Source organism: Rhinopithecus bieti, unplaced genomic scaffold (assembly GCF_001698545.2).
Source record: "Rhinopithecus bieti isolate Rb0 unplaced genomic scaffold, ASM169854v2 scaffold_2574, whole genome shotgun sequence".
Classification (NCBI taxonomy): Eukaryota; Metazoa; Chordata; class Mammalia; order Primates; family Cercopithecidae; genus Rhinopithecus; species Rhinopithecus bieti.
Window position 1 is genome coordinate 5,104,166 of NW_016804493.1, and position 19,792 is coordinate 5,123,957.

The following is a 19,792-nucleotide window of genomic DNA, read 5'->3' on the forward strand; positions in this document are numbered from 1 at the left end:
TTTTGAGACATGGTCTTACTCTGTCACCCAGGCTGGAGTACTGTGGTGTCATCTCAGCTCAGTACAGTCTTGAAACGCTGGGCTCAACTGACCCTCTCACTTCCGCCTCTTGAGTACCTGGGACCACAGGCACTTGCCACCATGCCCAGCCAATATTTATTTATTTATTTATTTATTTATTTTGAGATGGAGTCTCGCTCTGTCGCCCAGGCTGGAGTGCAGTGGCGCGATCTTGGCTCACTGCCAGCTCTGCCTCCCAGGTTCACACCATTCTCCTGCCTCAGCTTCCCAAGTAGCTGGGCTATAGGTACCCGCCACCACGCCCGGCTAATTTTTTTGTGTGTTTTTAGTAGAGACGGGGTTTCACTGTGTTAGCCAGGATGGTCTCAATCTCCTGACCTCGTGATCCACCTGCCTCAGCCTCCCAAAGTGCTGGGATTACAGGCATGAGCCACCGTGCCTGGCCTAATTTTTATTTTTTAGTTTTTTTTTTTGTAGAGACAGAGTCTTGCTGTGTTGTCAGGCTGATCTCAAACTCCTGGCCTCAAGCAGTCCTTCCACCTTGGTCTCCCAAAGTGTTGGGATTACAGGTGTGAGCCGTTGTACATGGCCTGTAGTTTGTTTTCTTGCTTTTTTCCCTTCCTTCCTTCCTTCCTTCCTTTCTTCCTTCCTTCCTTCCTTCCTTCCTCCCTTCCTCCCTTCCTCCCTTCCTCCCTTCCTCCCTTCCTCCCTCCCTTCCTTCCTTCCTTCCTTCCTCTTTCTTTCCTTTTCTATTCTTTTTTTTTTTTAGACAGAGTTTTGCTCTTATCTTCCTGGCTGGAGTGCAGTGGTGCGATCTTGGCTCACTGCAACCTCTGCCTCCCTGGTTCAAACAATTCTCCTGCTTCGGCCTCCCGAGTAGCTGGGATTTTAGGTGCCTGCCACACTTGGCTAATTTTTGTATTTTTAGTAGAGACAGGGTGTCACCATGTTGGTCAGGCTGGTTTTCAACTCTGACCTCAGGTGATGCACCCACCTCAGCCTCCCGAAGTGCTGGCATGAGCCACTGCGCCTGGCCAGCAGGTCTCTATACGTCTTTTTAAGGCCCTCACAGCGGATCTACCTACTACTCCAAGTTCCGGCTGAAAGGAAAGCGAAGAATTGTGTACAAAGGGTGAAAAATACCAGGTGGGTGGTGGCATATAAATTGGGGATTTGATTTTTTATTTTCGTATTTCAGAGACACAAGGAAACCTACTGTTGCACTATCTGCTGTTGGTGAGTGTATGCTTCTCCCACCTCGCCCGTGCACCTCAGTTTGTCTTCATTTTCTTCCTTCCAGTTCTTTCCTGTTCCTTCCTATTCCTTTCCATCTTCCTCTCTGCCTCTCCCTGGGCTGTGCCATGGCCGAGTGGAATCGTGAGTTCCATGTTGTTGCAAGAGGTTCACTTTAGGCTGCTCCCAGAAGCCACAGTTAGGACTGTTGGGTGTGGAGCAGGACCTCATTTCAGAGTCCAAGGACAAGAGCCAAGTTGATTTGTTTTAACCTTTTTGTGGTGGAAAATTTCAAACATTCTGTAAAAATAGGGAGAAGAAAATGAACTGCCTGTGTTCATCGTCAGCTTCAACACTTGTCATCATACATCCAATTTTATTTCATCTTTTCCTCCACCCACTATTTCACCTCCACCTTCATTCCCCTTGTGATTTTTTTTTCTTTTCTGAGACAGAGGTCTCGCTCTCATTGCCCAGGCTGAAGTGCAGTAGTGCAACCTCGGCTCACTGCAGCCTCTGCTTCCCAGGTTCAAGCAATTCTCCTGCTTCAGCCTCCCAAACAACTGGGATTACAGGCGCCTGCCACCACACCCGGGTGATTTTTGTATTTTTAGTAGAGACAGGTTTCACCATATTGGCCAGGCTGGTCTTGAACTCCTAACCTCAAGTGATCTTCCTGCCTCGGCCTCCCAAAGTGCTGGGATTACGGGTGTGAGCCACCATGCCTGGCCCCCTTGTGATTATTTTGAAGCTAGGTATCATATCATTTCTTCAACAAGTATTTCAGTGTATATTTTTACAAAAGAAGAATCCCAGTACCATACTTAAAATACCTAAAATATTAACAGTAACTCTTTAATATCATCAAGTATCTAAGCAGCATTCAGATTTCCCCAATAGTCTCTCTCTCCTTTTATTTACAAATTGTTTGAAAATGGTTTGAATAAGAATCTACATAAAGTCCATACGTGTAAGTGGTTGACATATTTCTCATCTTTTAAGTCTCTCTCCTCCTTTTGGATTTGTGTTTTCTTTTCCTGTAGTTTATTAAAGCAGTGGTTCATCCTGTGGTTTCTCCACAATTGGATTACACTGATTGTATCTGCATGGTGTTTTTTGTTTTTGTTTTTGTTTTTTTGAGACAGAGTTTTGCTCTTGTTGCCCAGGCTAGAGTGCAATGGCGGGATTACAGGCATGTGCCACCATGCCCAGCTAATTTTGTGTTTTTAATAAAGATGGAGTTTCTCCACGTTGGTCAGGCTGGTCTCGAACTCCTGACCTCAGGTGATCCACCTACCTTGGCCTCCCAAAGTGCTGGGATTACAGGCTTGAGCCACCGTACCTGGCCCATGGTGTTAAGTTTAACATGGATGAACCAAATCTTTGTAGTTACATTCTGATCTACCTGTTTTCATTGCTTAGTTGGAACTGACCTTTTCTGGAATTCTCAGCTGGGGCTACTAGGGAATATTCCCAGCGCTTCCTGAGAGTAGAATGTGGAATAGAACTGGTATAACTTATTCCACAGAGATAAAGCTAAATTGTCAATATTTTGGCATCCTTTATAAAAGCATGTATTATCTGTTTCTTAAATTCTGTCCTTTGCCTCTCCTTGGTGCATTGGAACACACATTTGGTGTTTGCTCTGAAATGGTTACTGTACATGGTTCTTTTTCCTTCTGTACCCCCACGCCTTTTTATGTAAAGTCCTGTAGCATCATGATTGTATTAGCAGCTGGGTGATATGATTTGTGAAGTTAGAAACCTCTTTTCTTTTCTTTCTTTTTTTTTTTTTCTTTCTTTTTTGAGACAGATCCTCACTCTGTCACCCAGGTTGGAGTGCAGTGGCGGAATCTTAGCTCACTGCAACCTCCACCTCTGTTGTTCAAGCGTTTCTCCCACCTCAGCCTCCTGAGTAGCTGGGATTACAGGCACGTACCACCACACCCAGCTAATTTTTGTATTTTTAGTAGAGACAGGGTTTTACCATGTTGGCCAGGCTGGTCTCGAACTCCTGACCTCAAGTGATCTGCCTGCCTCGGCCTCCTAAAGTGTTGGGATTATAGGCGCGAGCCACCGCGCCCAGGCAGAAACCATTTCTTTCTTATTCAGTTCTGTAGACTAGTGTATGTATTTGTGCACTACAGGCATTTGTGACTGATCCAAGGAGATACTTAATATAGTAATACAGTAATCCCCCCCCACCATTCTCAGGGGACACAGTCCAAGACCCCCACTGGATGCCTGAAACCACAGATAATACTGAACCAAATATACTATTTTTTTTCTGTACATACATAACTTGGAGAAGGTTTAATTTATAAATAAGGCACAGTAAGTGATTAACAACAACAACTAATAATAATAAAATAGAACAATTATAACACTGTACCACAATAAAGGTTATGTGAATGTGGTCTGTCTTTCTCTCAGAATATCTCCTTGTACTGTACCGGGGGTGACTGACACTGCAGAAGGTAGAACTGTGGATAAGGGGGACTAAGCATTTGTTGCATGGATATATGAATCGAATACCTGTGCTTCTGTGCTAAGTGCTTAACAGTTCTACTGCTCTACCCCCCGACCCCCACCTGCTTTAGATACTTATGATCTGAGACATAGACTGGCCAGAGAGGGCGTGTAACTGAGTAGAAATACAGATGGTCTATAGATGCCTCAATCATGTTCTCCTGACTTTGTTACTTACATTTATAGGTTTCTTTTTTTTTTTTTTTTTTGAGACGGAGTCTCGCTCTGTCGCCCAGGCTGGAGTGTAGTGGCTCAAGCTCCGCCTCCCGGGTTCACGCCATTCTCCTGCCTCAGCCTCCTGAGCAGCTGGGACTACAGGCGCCCACCACCACGCCCAGCTAGTTTTTTGTATTTTTTAGTAGAGACGGGGTTTCACCGTGTTAGCCAGGATGGTCTCGATCTCCTGACCTCGTGATCCACCCGTCTCGGCCTCCCAAAGTGCTGGGATTACAGGCTTGAGCCACCGCGCCCGGCCTTTTTTTTTTTTTTTTTTTGAGATAGAACCTTGCTCTGTCTCCCAGTCTGGAGTGCAGTGGCGCAATCTCGGCTCACTGCAAGCTCTCTCTCCCAGGTTCTCGCCATTCTCCTGCCTCAGCCTCCTGAGTAGCTGTGACTACAGGCACCAGCCACTACGCCCGGCTACTTTTTTGTATTTTCGTAGAGACGGGATTTCACCACGTTAGCCAGTATGGTTTCGATCTCCTGACCACGTGACGCGCCCGTCTCAGCCTCCCAAAGTGCTGGGGTTACAGGCGTGAGCCACTGTGCCCGGCCACATTTATAGATTTCTGAGTTAGATTGGTTTTAGGGAAAGCCTAAAAAGGAAAGTGGCTCTTTTTTTTTTGAGATGGAGTCTTGCTCTGTTGTCCAGGCTGTAGTGCAGTGATGCGATCTTGGCTCACCGCAACCTCTACCTCCTGGGTTCAAGCAATTCTCTTGCCTCAACCTCCCAAGCAGCTGGGACTACAGGCATGGGCCACCACACCCAGCTAANGAGATAGAACCTTGCTCTGTCTCCCAGTCTGGAGTGCAGTGGCGCAATCTCGGCTCACTGCAAGCTCTCTCTCCCAGGTTCTCGCCATTCTCCTGCCTCAGCCTCCTGAGTAGCTGTGACTACAGGCACCAGCCACTACGCCCGGCTACTTTTTTGTATTTTTCGTAGAGACGGGATTTCACCACGTTAGCCAGTATGGTTTCGATCTCCTGACCACGTGACGCGCCCGTCTCAGCCTCCCAAAGTGCTGGGGTTACAGGCGTGAGCCACTGTGCCCGGCCACATTTATAGATTTCTGAGTTAGATTGGTTTTAGGGAAAGCCTAAAAGGAAAGTGGCTCTTTTTTTTTTGAGATGGAGTCTTGCTCTGTTGTCCAGGCTGTAGTGCAGTGATGCGATCTTGGCTCACCGCAACCTCTACCTCCTGGGTTCAAGCAATTCTCTTGCCTCAACCTCCCAAGCAGCTGGGACTACAGGCATGGGCCACCACACCCAGCTAATTTTTCTATTTTTAGTAGAGACGGAGTTTCACCATATGGGCCAGGCTGGTCTCCGGCTCCTGACCTCATGGCCCACCTGCCTCGGCCTCCCAAAGTGCTGGGATTATGGCATGAGCTGCCACGCCCAGCTGAAAGTGGTTCTTTTTTTAGCCTGCTTGTTCTCATTGCTTTTTTTTTCTGTTATAGATCTTTCTAAAAAAATGGAAGTAGGAGACTTCTTTCCTTTGTACCCAGTGAGGTTTCTCAGTGGTGGCAGAGCTACCGTAGGGGAAAAGAGGCAAGTGAGAGGCTTGTGGACCTTGATAAGCTGCTGGACCTAACATCCCCCGAGTGGTGCAGCCTCAGGTACTGCCTGCTCCCCAGAGCCCATGGTCCCCATCTCTAAGGGGTCACATTATTCATGCCCTTTGGGATAGGGGGTCACGTTGTAAGTATTCCAGAGTGTTCTCTGTGTCTGAGAGCTTTCATAGCCTGGGACGTCCATCTGACCCTGGTGTAATGATTTTTTTTTTTTTTTTTTTTGAGACAGAGTCTTGCTCTGTTGCCCAGGCCGGAGTGCAGTGGTGCAATCTTGGCTCACTGCAATCTCTCCCTCATGGGTTTAAGTGATTCTCCTGCCTTGGTCTCCCAAGTAGCTGGGATTACAGGTGTACGCCAGCACGCCTGGCTAATTTTTTTATTTTTAGTAGAGACACGGTTTCGCCATGTTTGCCAGGCTGGTCGTGAACTCCTGACCTCAGGTGATCCACCCGCTTCGGCCTTCCAAAGTGCTGGGATTACAGGCGTGAGCCACTGCGCCCAGCCCCTGGTATACGTGATCTCGATAAAGTAGATTGCACTGGGGGGCTTCCCAGAGTCCTTTGTGAGCCCTCCAGTTCTGATGGCTTTCCACTGAGAAAGGTGTGTTCTCTTGGACTCTTAAGTAACTCTGTCAAGAGGAGGTAGAGCAAGTTCTTCTCACGCACTTTCTCCTCCAGCTGATATCCTTCCTTGCAAAGAAACCACCTCCTGACACTGTTCCTTGCTTCATTTTCACTGGTCTCCATTTGTTTTTAGATGACTTAAGATACCCTATGTCTCAAGAAAGAACAAGACAGACAAATAGCCTCATCAAAACCAACACAGCATATCCTTGGACAGGACCAAGTTCTGGGCCTAATGCTCTATATCCTGTTAGGTTCTGAGTCATTGCTCTGTCCTACACTTTTTGGATCTAGTAACTCTCCAAAGCTGTGGATCTACTATGGGTTTCTCCAGTAATAAACACCAGGCAGAGGGACCAGTGTCACGGCAGTAATGTCATGTGTGCTGTGAGCAAGGGCAGGAGGAGGCAGGAAGCAGTGCTGTCACTTTGGTTCTGGTTTGGTTCTTGATTAATGATTTATTTTTTAGGAGTCAGCTAGAAGTGCCACTATGTCCCGGTTTTCCATGTCTCAGCTCTTCCTGGCATCTCACATTGTGTCTCCTAAGTAGCCCTTTTGTCACTGATGTATCAATGACACTCTGTACTGGCGGAGAGGGAAAAGGACTGAGGTCACACACTGCCGAGGGTGCTCCCTTTCCCTTATCAATGTGGTGCCACTGGCCATGGCTGACACAGCTGATGGGGAGATGGGGTGCCGGGGGCATGTAACCCTTGGGGCAGAACTGGTCACCACTGGGGCTTATTCTGTAGTTGATCTTCAGCTAAGGCTGTGTTTTTCTGAGACTATTGCTCAACAATTAAAAAAAGAAGAAGGGGCAGGCATAAGAGCTGAGGCTGTTCTGATTAGGAGTGCGAGCGGGTGTCATTTGGGGATGAGAAATGGTCAGGTTGTGTGACAAGTCAATTACCAGCCAGCAGTGCCATGCTCAACTACTGCTCTGTAAGAAACTACATCTTCCTGCTGATTCTGCTCAGAGTAACCTGTGGATTTTTTCCCCTGAGATGATTTCCTCATTTAGGTGACTATGATCCTGTTCCATGTGTTAATTCATTTATTTTTTGGCTTCATTTTATCTAGAATAGTGGAGTTGGTGTAGTCATAGAAACTTGCAGGGTTCTGGGCTTATTCAGCCAGAACTCATTATCCAGCTCCCCTGGCTGTGCTCTGCTCTGCTTCCGAAGGCACCGAGGGCAGCAGCTTTCTTCCCTGATTTTTCTTTGCAGCGGGTGCCTCCCAGGTCAAATGGAATAAAAAAAATGCTAACTGCCTTGCCACCAGCCATGATGGTGATGTGCGGATATGGGATAAGAGGGTGAGTAATCTCTTTTTTCCCCCTTGTTGGTCTTTGATCCCTCCCAGAGGGTGTGAAGATGACTTTATGAATGCCGGGGCTCATCTTGAGAGTCCGAGGAACCCTGGGCAGCATGGTAAATGCTCATTTTAAGCTTGTAGTACCAGATGATATTTGCGTCTCAGTCCAATGTTGAAGGAAGCTAGGGAAGTGAGACATTAGCAACAGTGGTTGAGAAAATCAGCCCCATTTTGCCACCTCCTAATTATGACACCAGGTAAGCCAGCCACTGTCACTTCTCTTAACCTCAGTTTCCTCCAAAATAAAGACACTAACTGTGTGTATCACTGGGGTTAAGCCGTGGAGCCCAGACACTATTCTAGAATTGTCAGCAGGTGTCTCATCCCTGCCCGTGCTTGCAAAGTGAAATGTATTTGTTCTTGGATGCCTGCCATCCTGAATACTTCCAGTAACGATGAGCGAGGCAGGCACTCATGATGCTTAAATTTCCCCTTATAAGCCTAGATGTCCCATCAGCCTCAAAGTAGCCTGCATATCGATCATACGTTCTCACTGCAGCAGCCCATGGGACATCTAGGGATGGAAATAGCACCGGGTCCTTGGTTGTGACTGTAATGGAAAGTCTGCTGAAGTTGGTTGTGTTGGCTTCAGTGAGGGTCATGGCACAGGGAAAAGGCCTCCCCCATATTGACTGCCAGACTGTTGAGTAATAATGAACAGAGCCATCACTGCCATGAGACCTGGATGTAAATCCTGCTCACTGCCTGTGAGACCTGGGGCTAGAGATGCTCAGGCATTGTGGGGATGGCTTGTTCAGGGATGACTCCACCATCTTATCTTCCGACTGCTCCCTTCCCTTCATACATTTGGAAGAGAAGCAGAAAGTGGAGCAGAGATGAGGCGTGGCAGATCCTGTCTGCTGCATCAGGCTCCAGGCATGCTGGGGAAGCCTTATGTGGCAGAAGCCCTCTGCCTTAGGTAGCTCTTAGGTGAGAAGGTGATTTCGTAGAGGTTGGGCAGGTGCATCTTCTTTTTTAATTTTTTCTTGAGATGGAGTCTGGCTCTGTTGCCCGGGCTGGAGTGCAGTGGGGACCTTCGCTCACTGCAACCTCTGCCTCCTGGGTTCAAGTGATTCTCCTGCCTCAGCATCCCGAGTAGCTGGGACTGTAGGCGCGTACCACCACACCCAGGTAATTTTTGTATTTTTAGTACAGATGGAGTTTCACCATGTTGGCCAGGATGGTCTTGAACTCCTGACCTCAAGTGATCTGCCTGCCTCAGCCTCCCAAAGTGTTGGAATTACAGGCGTGAGCCACTGCGCCCAGCCGCATCTTCTACATGTTAGTTTTTGTCTTCTGTTCCTGTATGGCCATTTTCCCTTTCTCTCTTTTTTTTTTTTTTGAGATGGAGCCTCACTCTGTCACACAGGCTGGAGTGTAGTGGTGTGACTATAGCTCATTACAGCCTCGACCTCTTGGGCTCAAGCTATTCTCCTGCCTCAGCCTCCTGAGTAACTGGGACTACAAGTACCTGCCATCACACCCAGCCAATTTTTAAAAATATTTTTTTGTAGAGACAAGGTCTCCCTATGTTGTCCAGGCTGGTCTTGAACTCCTGGGGTCAAGCGATCCTCCCACCTCAGCCTCCCAAAGTGCTGGGATTACGGACATGAGCCACTGCTCCTGGCCTTCATTATTTCTTTAATTAGTGATTGGTTTTATTCAGTTTGTCACTAGAACAGCATTTTCTAGTCTCCTGATTAGAAAGGAGGTAACTGATAACACTAATTTCCCTCAGCAAATCTTTTTATCTATTTTATTGAAAGGGTTTTAGCTTTTTTTCTTTTTTTTAATTAATAATGATACTTAGGGCCAGGGGCGGTGGCTCACACCTGTAATCCCAGCACTTTGGGAGGCCTAGTCAGGTGGATCATGAGGTCAAGAGATCGTGACCATTTCTGGCCAACATAGTGAAACCCCATCTCTACTAAAAATACAAAAATTAGCTAGGGGTGGTGCTGCACGCCTGTAGTCCCAGCTACTCGGAGGCTGAGGCAGGAGAATCACTTGAACCCAGGAGGCGGAGGTTGCAGTGAGCCAAGATCATGCAACTGCACTCCAACCTGGGCGACAGAGTGAGCCTCTGTCTCAAAAATAAATAAATAAATAAATAAATAAATAAATAAATAAACTAAAAATAATGATACTTAGGACTTCTGCTCAGGTGAGTTGCAGAACTTGTTGATTATATTTTCACTTCTCTGGAGCTTTGTAGTGTCAAAGCAGCACTGATTGCAACAAGCATTACAAACTTCAACGTGTCAGCGCTGATAGTGAATTTTAACCCAAACTCATGTATGACTAACATATTAACGTTTACTGAGCATTTATTGTACATAAGCATTATTTTAAGAGCTTTACATTTATTGATTAATGTCTCTTTATAATTAGCCTTTAAAGTAAAGGTTTTTTTTTTTTTTTTTTTTTTGAGACAGAGTCTCGCTCTGTTGCCTAGGCTGGAGTACAATGGCGTGATCTTGGCTCACTGCAACCTCTACCTCCCAGGTTCAAGCAATTCTCTTGCCTCAGCCTCCTGAGTAGCTGGGATTACAGGTGCCCACCACCAAATCTGGCTAATTTTTGTATTTTTAGTAGAGACAGGGTTTCACCGTGTTGGTCAGGCTGGTCTCGACTCCTGGCCACAGGTGATCCACCCGTCTCCGCCTCCCAAAGTGCTGGAATTACAGGCGTGAGCCACTGCACCGGGCCATTAGGTGCTATAGTTATCCCTGTTCTACAGATGCGTAAACCAAAGCACAATTTGCTGCCAAAATTTGAACCCAGGCAGGCTGGTGCTAGAGACTGCACTCTTCTTTTGTTTTTGAGACAGAGTCTCCCTCTGTCTCCCAGGTCGGAGTGCAGTTGTACAATCATAGCTCACTGCAGCCTCAAACTCCTGCACTGAAGTGATCCTCCCACCTGAGTAGCTGGGACTGCGGGTATGCACCACCATGATGAGGTAATTAAAACAAAATTTTTTTGTATAGATGGTAATCTTACTGTGTTGCCCAGGCTGGTCTTGACTTCTGGTCTCAAGTGATCCTCCTGCTTTGGCTTCCTAAAACCTTGGGATTACAGGTGTGAGCCACGGCACCCAGCCTAGAGATTGCACTCTTAACCTCTATAATGCTAATTATAGAAGTAATACAAGCTCTTTGTAGAAAATATAAATGAAAAAATAAAAATCATTCATAATCCTACTACCCAGAGACAAATGCTAACATTTTGGTGTTTTCTGTTTTATGCTTTTTTTTTTTTTTAACTTAGTTTGTCATACTGTGTATGTAGTTGTATACACTTTTTTTTCATTTAACATTACAACAGATGCATTATCCTCATACTGTAAGCTCTAAGTATAGCTTTCAGTGGCTGCATCATATTGTATAAATTATATGGTGTCACATAGCTGTAGGATATTGATTCAGCTTCATTATTTCCCATTTGTTGATCATTTAGGTTTTTTCTGGTTTTCTAGTGTTTCAGATAACATCAAGATGAACTTCTTTTTTTTTTTTTTTTTTGAGACGGAGTCTCGCTCTGTCACCCGGGCTGGAGTGCAGTGGCCGGATCTCAGCTCACTGCAAGCTCCGCCTCCCGGGTTTACGCCATTCTCCTGCCTCAGCCTCCCGAGTAGCTGGGACTACAGGCGCCCGCCACCTCGCCCGGCTAGATTTTGTATTTTTTAGTAGAGACGGGGTTTCACCGTGTTAGCCAGGATGGTCTCGATCTCCTGACCTCGTGATCCGCCCGCCTCGGCCTCCCAAAGTGCTGGGATTACAGGCTTGAGCCACCGCGCCCGGCCGAACTTCTTTTATATCTAAAGCTTTTTGTGAGTTTGTATTATTCCCTTAAGATAGGAAAATTTTGGGCTGGGAAAAGTGGCTCAAACCTGTAATCTCAGCACTTTGGGAGGCCATGGCAAGAAGATTGCTTAAGGCCAGGAGTTCAAGACCAGCTTCACCATGTTGGCCAGGCTGGTCACAAACTCCTGACCTCAGGTGATCCACCCGCCTTGGCCTCCCAAGGTGCCGGGATTACAGGCGTGAGCCACCGCGCCCGGCCGAACTTCTTTTATATCTAAAGCTTTTTGTGAGTTTGTATTATTCCCTTAAGATAGGAAAAATTTTGGGCTGGGAAAAGTGGCTCAAACCTGTAATCTCAGCACTTTGGGAGGCCATGGCAAGAAGATTGCTTAAGGCCAGGAGTTCAAGACCAGCTTCACCATGTTGGCCAGGCTGGTCACAAACTCCTGACCTCAGGTGATCCACCCGCCTTGGCCTCCCAAGGTGCCGGGATTACAGGCGTGAGCCACCGCGCCCGGCCGAACTTCTTTTATATCTAAAGCTTTTTGTGAGTTTGTATTATTCCCTTAAGATAGGAAAAATTTTGGGCTGGGAAAAGTGGCTCAAACCTGTAATCTCAGCACTTTGGGAGGCCATGGCAAGAAGATTGCTTAAGGCCAGGAGTTCAAGACCAGCTTCACCATGTTGGCCAGGCTGGTCACAAACTCCTGACCTCAGGTGATCCACCCGCCTTGGCCTCCCAAGGTGCCGGGATTACAGGCTTGAGCCACCGCGCCCGGCCGAACTTCTTTTATATCTAAAGCTTTTGTGAGTTTGTATTATTCCCTTAAGATAGGAAAATTTTGGGCTGGGAAAAGTGGCTCAAACCTGTAATCTCAGCACTTTGGGAGGCCATGGCAAGAAGATTGCTTAAGGCCAGGAGTTCAAGACCAGCTTCACCATGTTGGCCAGGCTGGTCACAAACTCCTGACCTCAGGTGATCCACCCGCCTTGGCCTCCCAAGGTGCCGGGATTACAGGCGTGAGCCACCGCCCCCGGCCTGTTTATTTTCTATGCTTATTAGTCATGTATTGTTTTCTTTTGTGATGTACATTCATTCTCCTTCGGAATCTTAGCACTCCATCACTTTAAGATGGTGGTTTTACCCTTTTGTTGAAGCTGGGCTCATTTGGATGTCTCAGTCCCTCTTCTTGGGTGATCATGGGGAAGGCAAGTGGGAATTGTCAGATTGCGCTATTGAAAGTGTGAGGCTGGGCACAGTGGATCATGCCTGTAATCCCAGGACGTTTGGGCGGCCAAAACAGGTGGGTCGCTTGAGCCCAGGAGTTCAAAACCAGCCTGGACAACATGCAAAACCCTATCTCTACAAAAAATGCAAAAAAATTAGCCAGGCAAGGTGGCATGTACCTGTAGTCCCAGCTATTTGGAGGGCTGAGGCGGGAGGACTGCTTGAGCCCAGTAAGTTGAGGCTGCAGTGAGCCGTGATCGTGCCACTGCACACAGAGCAAGACTTCGTCTCATAAAACAAAAAGCAGGGGGGAAAGTACCCACTACCTTGTATCCTCCATTGAAGTGGGAAGAAATGAGGCTCACAGGCGCATTTCCAGAGCATGTGAAGGAGAGTTGGATGAGTCTTTTGGTGATGGTGTTTTGTTTGGGTTAACCAAAACAAAGTCTGTGTAGGGTAGAAACAGTATCTGGTAGTATTTTTGCATCCTCACTCACTACCTAGCAGACTTTTATGTGGTAGACACTCAATGAGTTCTTTCTAAATCGATAACATTCGGTGCTGATCTGTTGCAGAAACCCAATACAGCAGTGGAATATCTAGCCGCCCACCTCTCCAAAATCCATGGCCTGGACTGGCACCCAGACAGCGAGCATATTCTTGCTACCTCCAGTCAAGACAATTCTGTGAAGGTCAGTGGCGCCCATGGGGAAGTTGGAGGAGCAGTGTTTGGGTGGCATCAGGGATGTACGATTCCACCTTGGGAGGAAAGCTATAGTGTCTTAGCATAGTATGTATTTCACGGTGCATGTGCTTCTTGGGCAATTGAACACATAAATTTGGTTATGTTGACCAGCGAAATGCAACAGAGCGAGACCCAACATGGTGCTGTTCAACGTAACCACGCTGCATTACGATGGCAGAGTGACATGCCACAGCATCTCCTCTGATACGTCTCTTAGAATTTGTTCAGAAGGTTTTCGTCTTTCCCTTTGTGAAAGGAGGTCAGAGATAAAAGTACTTAGAAAGAGAAAGAAGTTGGCCGGGTGCAGTGGCTCACACCTGTAATCCCAGCACTTTGGGAGGCCAAGGCGGGCAGATCACTTGAGGTCAGGAGTTGGAGACCAGCCTGGCCAACCTGGTGAAACCTGATCTCTACTAAAAATACAAAAATTAGCTGGATGTGGTGGCGCACACCTGTAATTCCAGCTACTCAGGAGGCTGAGACACAAGAATCGCTTGAACCCGGGAGGCAGAGGTTGCACTGAGCCGAGATTGAGCCACTGCACACCAACCTGGGCGACCGAGCAAGACTCTGCCTCAAGAAAGGGAAAGAGGTTCCCTTGCAAAGAAGCTGCAAGGAAGTTAGGTATGCATAACAGATATAAGTAAAGAAAAAAGCCTACAGAGTTGTTAAGGTTGCAAAGTTTACAATTAGTCTATTCCTGGTGAAAAAACAGCTGCTCCCTCACATGCTTATCATATGTAGAAAGTTCTGACGTTTTCAGGCTAGAGTCATTTTATTAGTGATTCTCTAACTTACAGGAAATGCTCAAGATTTTTTGTGTTTCAGTAACCCGATTATTTTTGGTTTATCACAAGGTACAACGTTGTTTGTTTGCCTTTCCTCTCTGTGGCATGTGATGTTCATCCTTGGTCAGAATGATGGCAGGGCAGAGTCATCTTTGCTCCAGTAGTTCCTCCTTGTGGTCAGGTCTCTGAGGACAGGGGTTGGACCACAGAAGTTGGTTTAGCAATTTTATGATTCAGTGTCATTTATTTAATGCTTTGTTGTATTTATATAGTCATATATGACATCTTTGTGATATGATTAGCAAACTACAGTCATACACTAAGTTAAAAGTTAACTCCTGTCTTGAAGTTTGTAAATCCCTCAGGGTTATAAGTTATTTTTAATGTGCCAGATGTGACTTTTTTTGTTTGTTTGTTCATATTGCATTTGGTTTTTTTTGTTTGTTTGTTGTTTGTTTTTTTTTTTTGAGACGGAGTCTTGTTCTGTCGCCCGGGCTGGAGTGCAGTGGCCGGATCTCAGCTCACTGCAAGCTCTGCCTCCCGGGTTTACGCCATTCTCCTGCCTCAGCCTCCGGAGTAGCTGGGACTACAGGCGCCCGCCACCTCGCCCGGCTAGTTTTTTTTTTTTGTATTTTAGTAGGGACGGGGTTTCACCGTGTTAGCCAGGATGGTCTCGATCTCCTGACCTCGTGATCCGCCCGTCTCGGCCTCCCAAAGTGCTGGGATTACAGGCTTGAGCCACTGCGCCCGGCCATATTGCATTTGGTTTTTTGTTTTTATTTTTATTTTTTTTTGAGACTGAGTCTCGCTTTGTCACCCAGGCGGAAGTGCAGTGGTGTGATCTCAGCTCACTGCAGCATCCACTCCTGATTCTTCTGCCTCAGCCTCCCGAGTAGCTGGGATTATAGATGCACGCCATCATGCCTGACTAATTTTTGTATTTTTAGTACAGGTGGGATTTAACCATGTTGGCCAGGATGGTCTTGAACTCCTAACCTCAAGTGATCCACCCATCTCAGCCTCCCAAAGTGCTGGGATTACAGGCAGGAGTTACCATGCCCGGTCACATTTGGGTTTCTGTCCCCATACCCCAATCAGCTTGTCTCCCAAGTTTGGAAACCAGAAACCATCCAGTTCAACTCTACCTCTTTCTATGAGATGCCCAAGTTTGTTGATACTCAGCGGCATCTTTCCTACCCGTGAGGCTGGGGTTTCATAGGTAATAAAGCAGGTAACAGCCAGTTTCCTGGGAGGACTTTATAGGCATTGTTTCCCCATACAAAGAGCCTTCTCTGTTCTTTACCAGCAGGCTTAGCTTATTAATGAAATGAGATTTTTGGCATGGTATTTGATTTATTCCACTATATCCTGGAAGCAAGACAATTTTTTCTTTTTTTTTTTGAGATGGAATCTTGCTCTGTTACCCAGGCTGGAGTGCAGTGGCACGATCTTGGCTCACTGCAACCTCCACCTCCCAGGTTCAAGTGATTCTCCTGTGCATGCCACATGCCAACACGCCCAGCTAACTTTTGTATTTTTAGTAGAGACGTGGTTTCACCATGTTGGCCAGGTTGGTCTCAATCTCTTAACCTCATGATCCACCCACCTCGGCCTCCCACAGTGCTAGCAAGACAATTTTATTGAATGTATGTAAATAGCATGATCATAAAAAGTGAAGAAACTTATAAAAGGGACTTTGTATAACATTCAACCATTTTTTCAGTAGATAGGGATCAATATGTGTAATTTTTCTACATAATCATTCTTAGGTTTATATGACAACTCTTAGGTGTATATGACAAATGCCCAAGCTAGTGTTTTAGTTTTATTCCTTTTGTATACTATCCATATAATGTAAAAATACAAAATTAGCTCATAATTAATATTAGTTATTTTATTGTATTTTATTTTCTAAATTCGAAGGGGTCAGCTGGAGCAAGGTTATCACTGAATGTGTATTTCACTTCAGTTTGTAAATTGTTTAACTACAGAACAATTGATTTGAAGGTTGGGGTAGATCAAGAAGAAAGAAAAGAATTTTTCTTATGTGGCCCTTAGAAATAGAACATTAACTACAATTAAATGAGTTCATATCATTTTACATAAATCTTTTTGTTTTTCCTGATCTTGGGTTAACAGCAGCCTATTTCACAAAAATTGCTGCCTTCTAGACAAAGAGAGTCCTGGAAATCCAGTCATAGTCCCTTGGTACATTCTTTTTTTTTTTGAGACAGAGTCTTGCTCTGTTGCCCAGGCTGGATTGCAGTGGCGTGATCTTGGCTCACTGCAACCTCTGCCTCCCGGGTTCAAGCAATTCTCATGTCTCAGCCTCCCTCAGTAGCTGGGATTACAAGGGTGCACTAACATGCCAGGCTAATTTTTGTATTTTTAGTAGAGACGGAGTTTCACTATGTTGGCCAGACTGGTCTCAAACTCCTGACCTCAAACAATCTACCTGTCTCGGCCTCCCAAAGTGCTGGGATTACAGGAATGAGCCACCGTGCCCTACCACCCTTGGTACATTCTGATGAGAAACATGCAGCTTTGAGTCTATATCCTAGGGTATCAACACTCAAGGAAACCTGGTTCAGTTTTGACCAAGGCTCTTCTGATATTTCTTTATACTTCTCTTTCTTCATCTCTATGTAGATATGTGTATATCTGTACATAAAGAAAAAATATCTATTTTGTCTCACCGTGTTGCCCAGGCTGGTTTTGAACTCCTGGGCTCAAGCAATCTTCCTGCTTCAGCCTCCGAAAGTGTTGGGATTACAGGCGTGAGCCACACCTAGCCCCTGATATTTCTTCAGAGGACTTTTTTCTGATCTGTAGTTTGTAGCAGGAACCCTCTGGCAAGGGTAAATGAAAAGGAGAAATTGTCTGTGAATAGGGGGATGGAATGGCTCCGGTTAATTTGTAATAACTACCTATATCAGATTGAAATAGAATGAAGTTTTCTGTTTGCAAATGACATGTAATCATTTTGTAAGACTGCATCAGTGATTGCCTTGAGAGCAAGAGCATGTTATGAACAGTGAGGACGTTGTCAAATCTCCAGGGTCCTCAAATTAATCCCATAAATTGTATAATTGTCACCAGTTGGTGAGCATATTTAAATCTAGAAACAAAATCTTTCTTTTTTTCTTAAAAAAGGCATTAATCTTGCTAACAGTTATATGCTGACCTTTGTACATGAATATAAATATGTTCATGAATGTGAATATGAAAGTAAACAGTTACTAGAATGTATTCATATTAACAACATTTTACTTGTATATAATTAATCTGGGGAGGCTGAACTTTTCTTTGCTAGCTTTCCACACACTGTGGATTTGATAATAGGGCGGCATGGACAGTGTGGAGCTCGTTAGAAATCTGGAGAATGACAAGCATACCTAATTATTTTGAGTATAATTCCTTTTATAAGTTGAGGGGCGATTTATAGTTTACCATGTGGCCATATGGGAAATGCAAAAGTAGTTTAAGCTGAAAAGACATCTTGACCATTATTTTGAACACAGGACCTGAATTTGGCAACAAAGAGTTGTCATATAAGGGTCTAAAAATAAGAAATGGCTGTCACAGTGGCTCACGCCTGTAATCCCAACGCTTTGGGAGGCCAAGGCGGGTGGATCACCTGAGGTCAGGAGTTCGTGACCAGCCTGGCCAACATGGTGTAACTCCATCTCTACTAAAAATACATAGCTGGGTGTGGTGGTACATGCCACATACTCGGGAGGTTGAGGCAGGAGAATCGCTTGAACCCAGGAGGTGGAGGTTGCAGTGAGCTGAGATCATGCTATATGCACTCCAGCCTGGGCAACAAGAGCTAAACTCCGTCTCAAAAAATAAAAAAAAATAAAAAAAAAAAAAACCCCGAATAAATAAAATAAAGATAAGAAATGATTACAGTCTTGATATATAGTGAAACTAAAGTTAAATACAGCAGTAAGTGATAAAAATTATTAAGAATGGTAGCATTTTTTAAAAAATGAGATTTAGGCAAATAATTCAGGAGCTTTATGAAAACACAAAAGTAACAGTATTTTGGTGAACCTCTGCTCTGTAGATATAGACTAAGTTTTTACTGTTTTAAACAAATGATGTGCTCAGTGATCAGTTGCTGTTTAAATGGAAAGAAAACCTACATTTTAGGTTTTGTTTTTCTTTTTTAGAGACAGGGTCTCACTGTGTCACCCAGGCTGCACTACAAGTGGCATGATCACAGCTCACTGCAGCCTTGAATTGCTGGGCTCAAGTGATCCTCCCACCTCAGCCTCTCAAGTTGCTAGGACTACAGGTGTATGCCACCATGTCAAATTATTTTGTTTTTTGTAGAGGTGGGGTCTTGCTATGTTGCCCAGGCTGACATTTTAGTTTTATTCCTTTTGTGTACTATCCATATCATGTTTTCCACAAAAATCTTTTCCACAAGTCATTTTTGTTTTATAAGAAAATCCATAACATTTGGCCAACTTTGTCAACACATAATATATAAGGCAAAATATTCAATTTTCTCCTTGATAAGGCAAGAAATGCATGTATTATCTTGCAAACACATCCTCATACAATCATAGATAATATTTGACTTTTTTTTTTTTTTTTTTTTTTTGGACGGGGTCTCGCTCTCTCGCCCTGGCTGGAGTGCAGTGGCCGGATCTCAGCTCACTGCAAGCTCCGCCTCCCGAGTTTACGCCATTCTCCTGCCTCAGCCTCCCGAGTAGCTGGGACTACAGGCGCCTGCCACCTCGCCCGGCTAGATTTTTGTATTTTTTAGTAGAGACGGGGCTTCACCATGTTGGGCAGGATGGTCTCGATCTCCTGACCTTATGATCCGCCCGTCTCGGCCTCCCAAAGTGCTAGGATTACAGGCTTGAGCCACCGCGCCCGGCCAATATTTGACATTTTTAAGGCAGCAGAAGTAAGCATGTATACCAATGTGATCAAAAGGTATTTGTAAATCCTTTCACCCTATTAACTGGACAATCAATAAAGAATCAAGACTGGGCATGGTGGCTCACGCATGTAATCTCAGCACTTTGGGAGTCTGAGGAGGGAGGATCACTTGAGCCCAGGAGTTGGAGACCAGCACGGCCAACATAGTGAAACCCCATCTCCACAAAAAATAAACAAATTAGCTTGGTGTGATGGTGCCTACCAGTAGTCTCAGCCACCCAGAAGGCTGAGGTAGGAGGATTGTTGGAGCCGAGGAGGATGAGGCTGCAGTGAGCTGTGATCACACCACTGCACTCCAACCTGGGTGACAGAGTGAGACCCTGTCTCAAATAAATAAATAAATAAATAGTATCAAGGAGCAAGGGTGTGTGTGTAAAAATTATGTTTCATGACTCAATTTTCAAAAGGTATTCTTGGCTAGGTGTGGTGGTTCATGCCTGTAATCTTAGCACCTTGAGAGGCTGAGGTGGGAGGATTCCTTCAGGCCTGGAGTTTAAAATGAGCCTAGACAACATGGTAAGACCCTGTTTCTAAAAAATAAAAAGATAGCCGGACTGGTGGCATGCACCTGTCATCCCCGCTACTCAGTAGGCTAAGGCGGGAGGATTGCTTGAGCCCAGGAGTTCGAGGCTGCAATGAGCTGTGATCAAACCACTGCACTCCAGTTTAGGTGACAGAGTGAGACCCTATCTCTTAAAA

General features: G+C 45.4%; 1 protein-coding gene across 1 annotated transcript in view; it reads left to right on the forward strand.

Annotated features, from left to right (window-relative positions):
- The window catches only part of WDR59 (WD repeat domain 59), a 131,588-nt gene that overhangs the window by 51,145 nt on the left and 60,651 nt on the right, over positions 1–19,792 (forward strand). Inside the window, exons 6-8 of the mRNA XM_017868616.1 lie at positions 1,220–1,257; positions 7,426–7,514; positions 13,180–13,296. Coding sequence (XP_017724105.1) covers positions 1,220–1,257; positions 7,426–7,514; positions 13,180–13,296 — 244 coding nt within the window. The remainder of the gene's footprint in view (positions 1–1,219; positions 1,258–7,425; positions 7,515–13,179; positions 13,297–19,792) is intronic.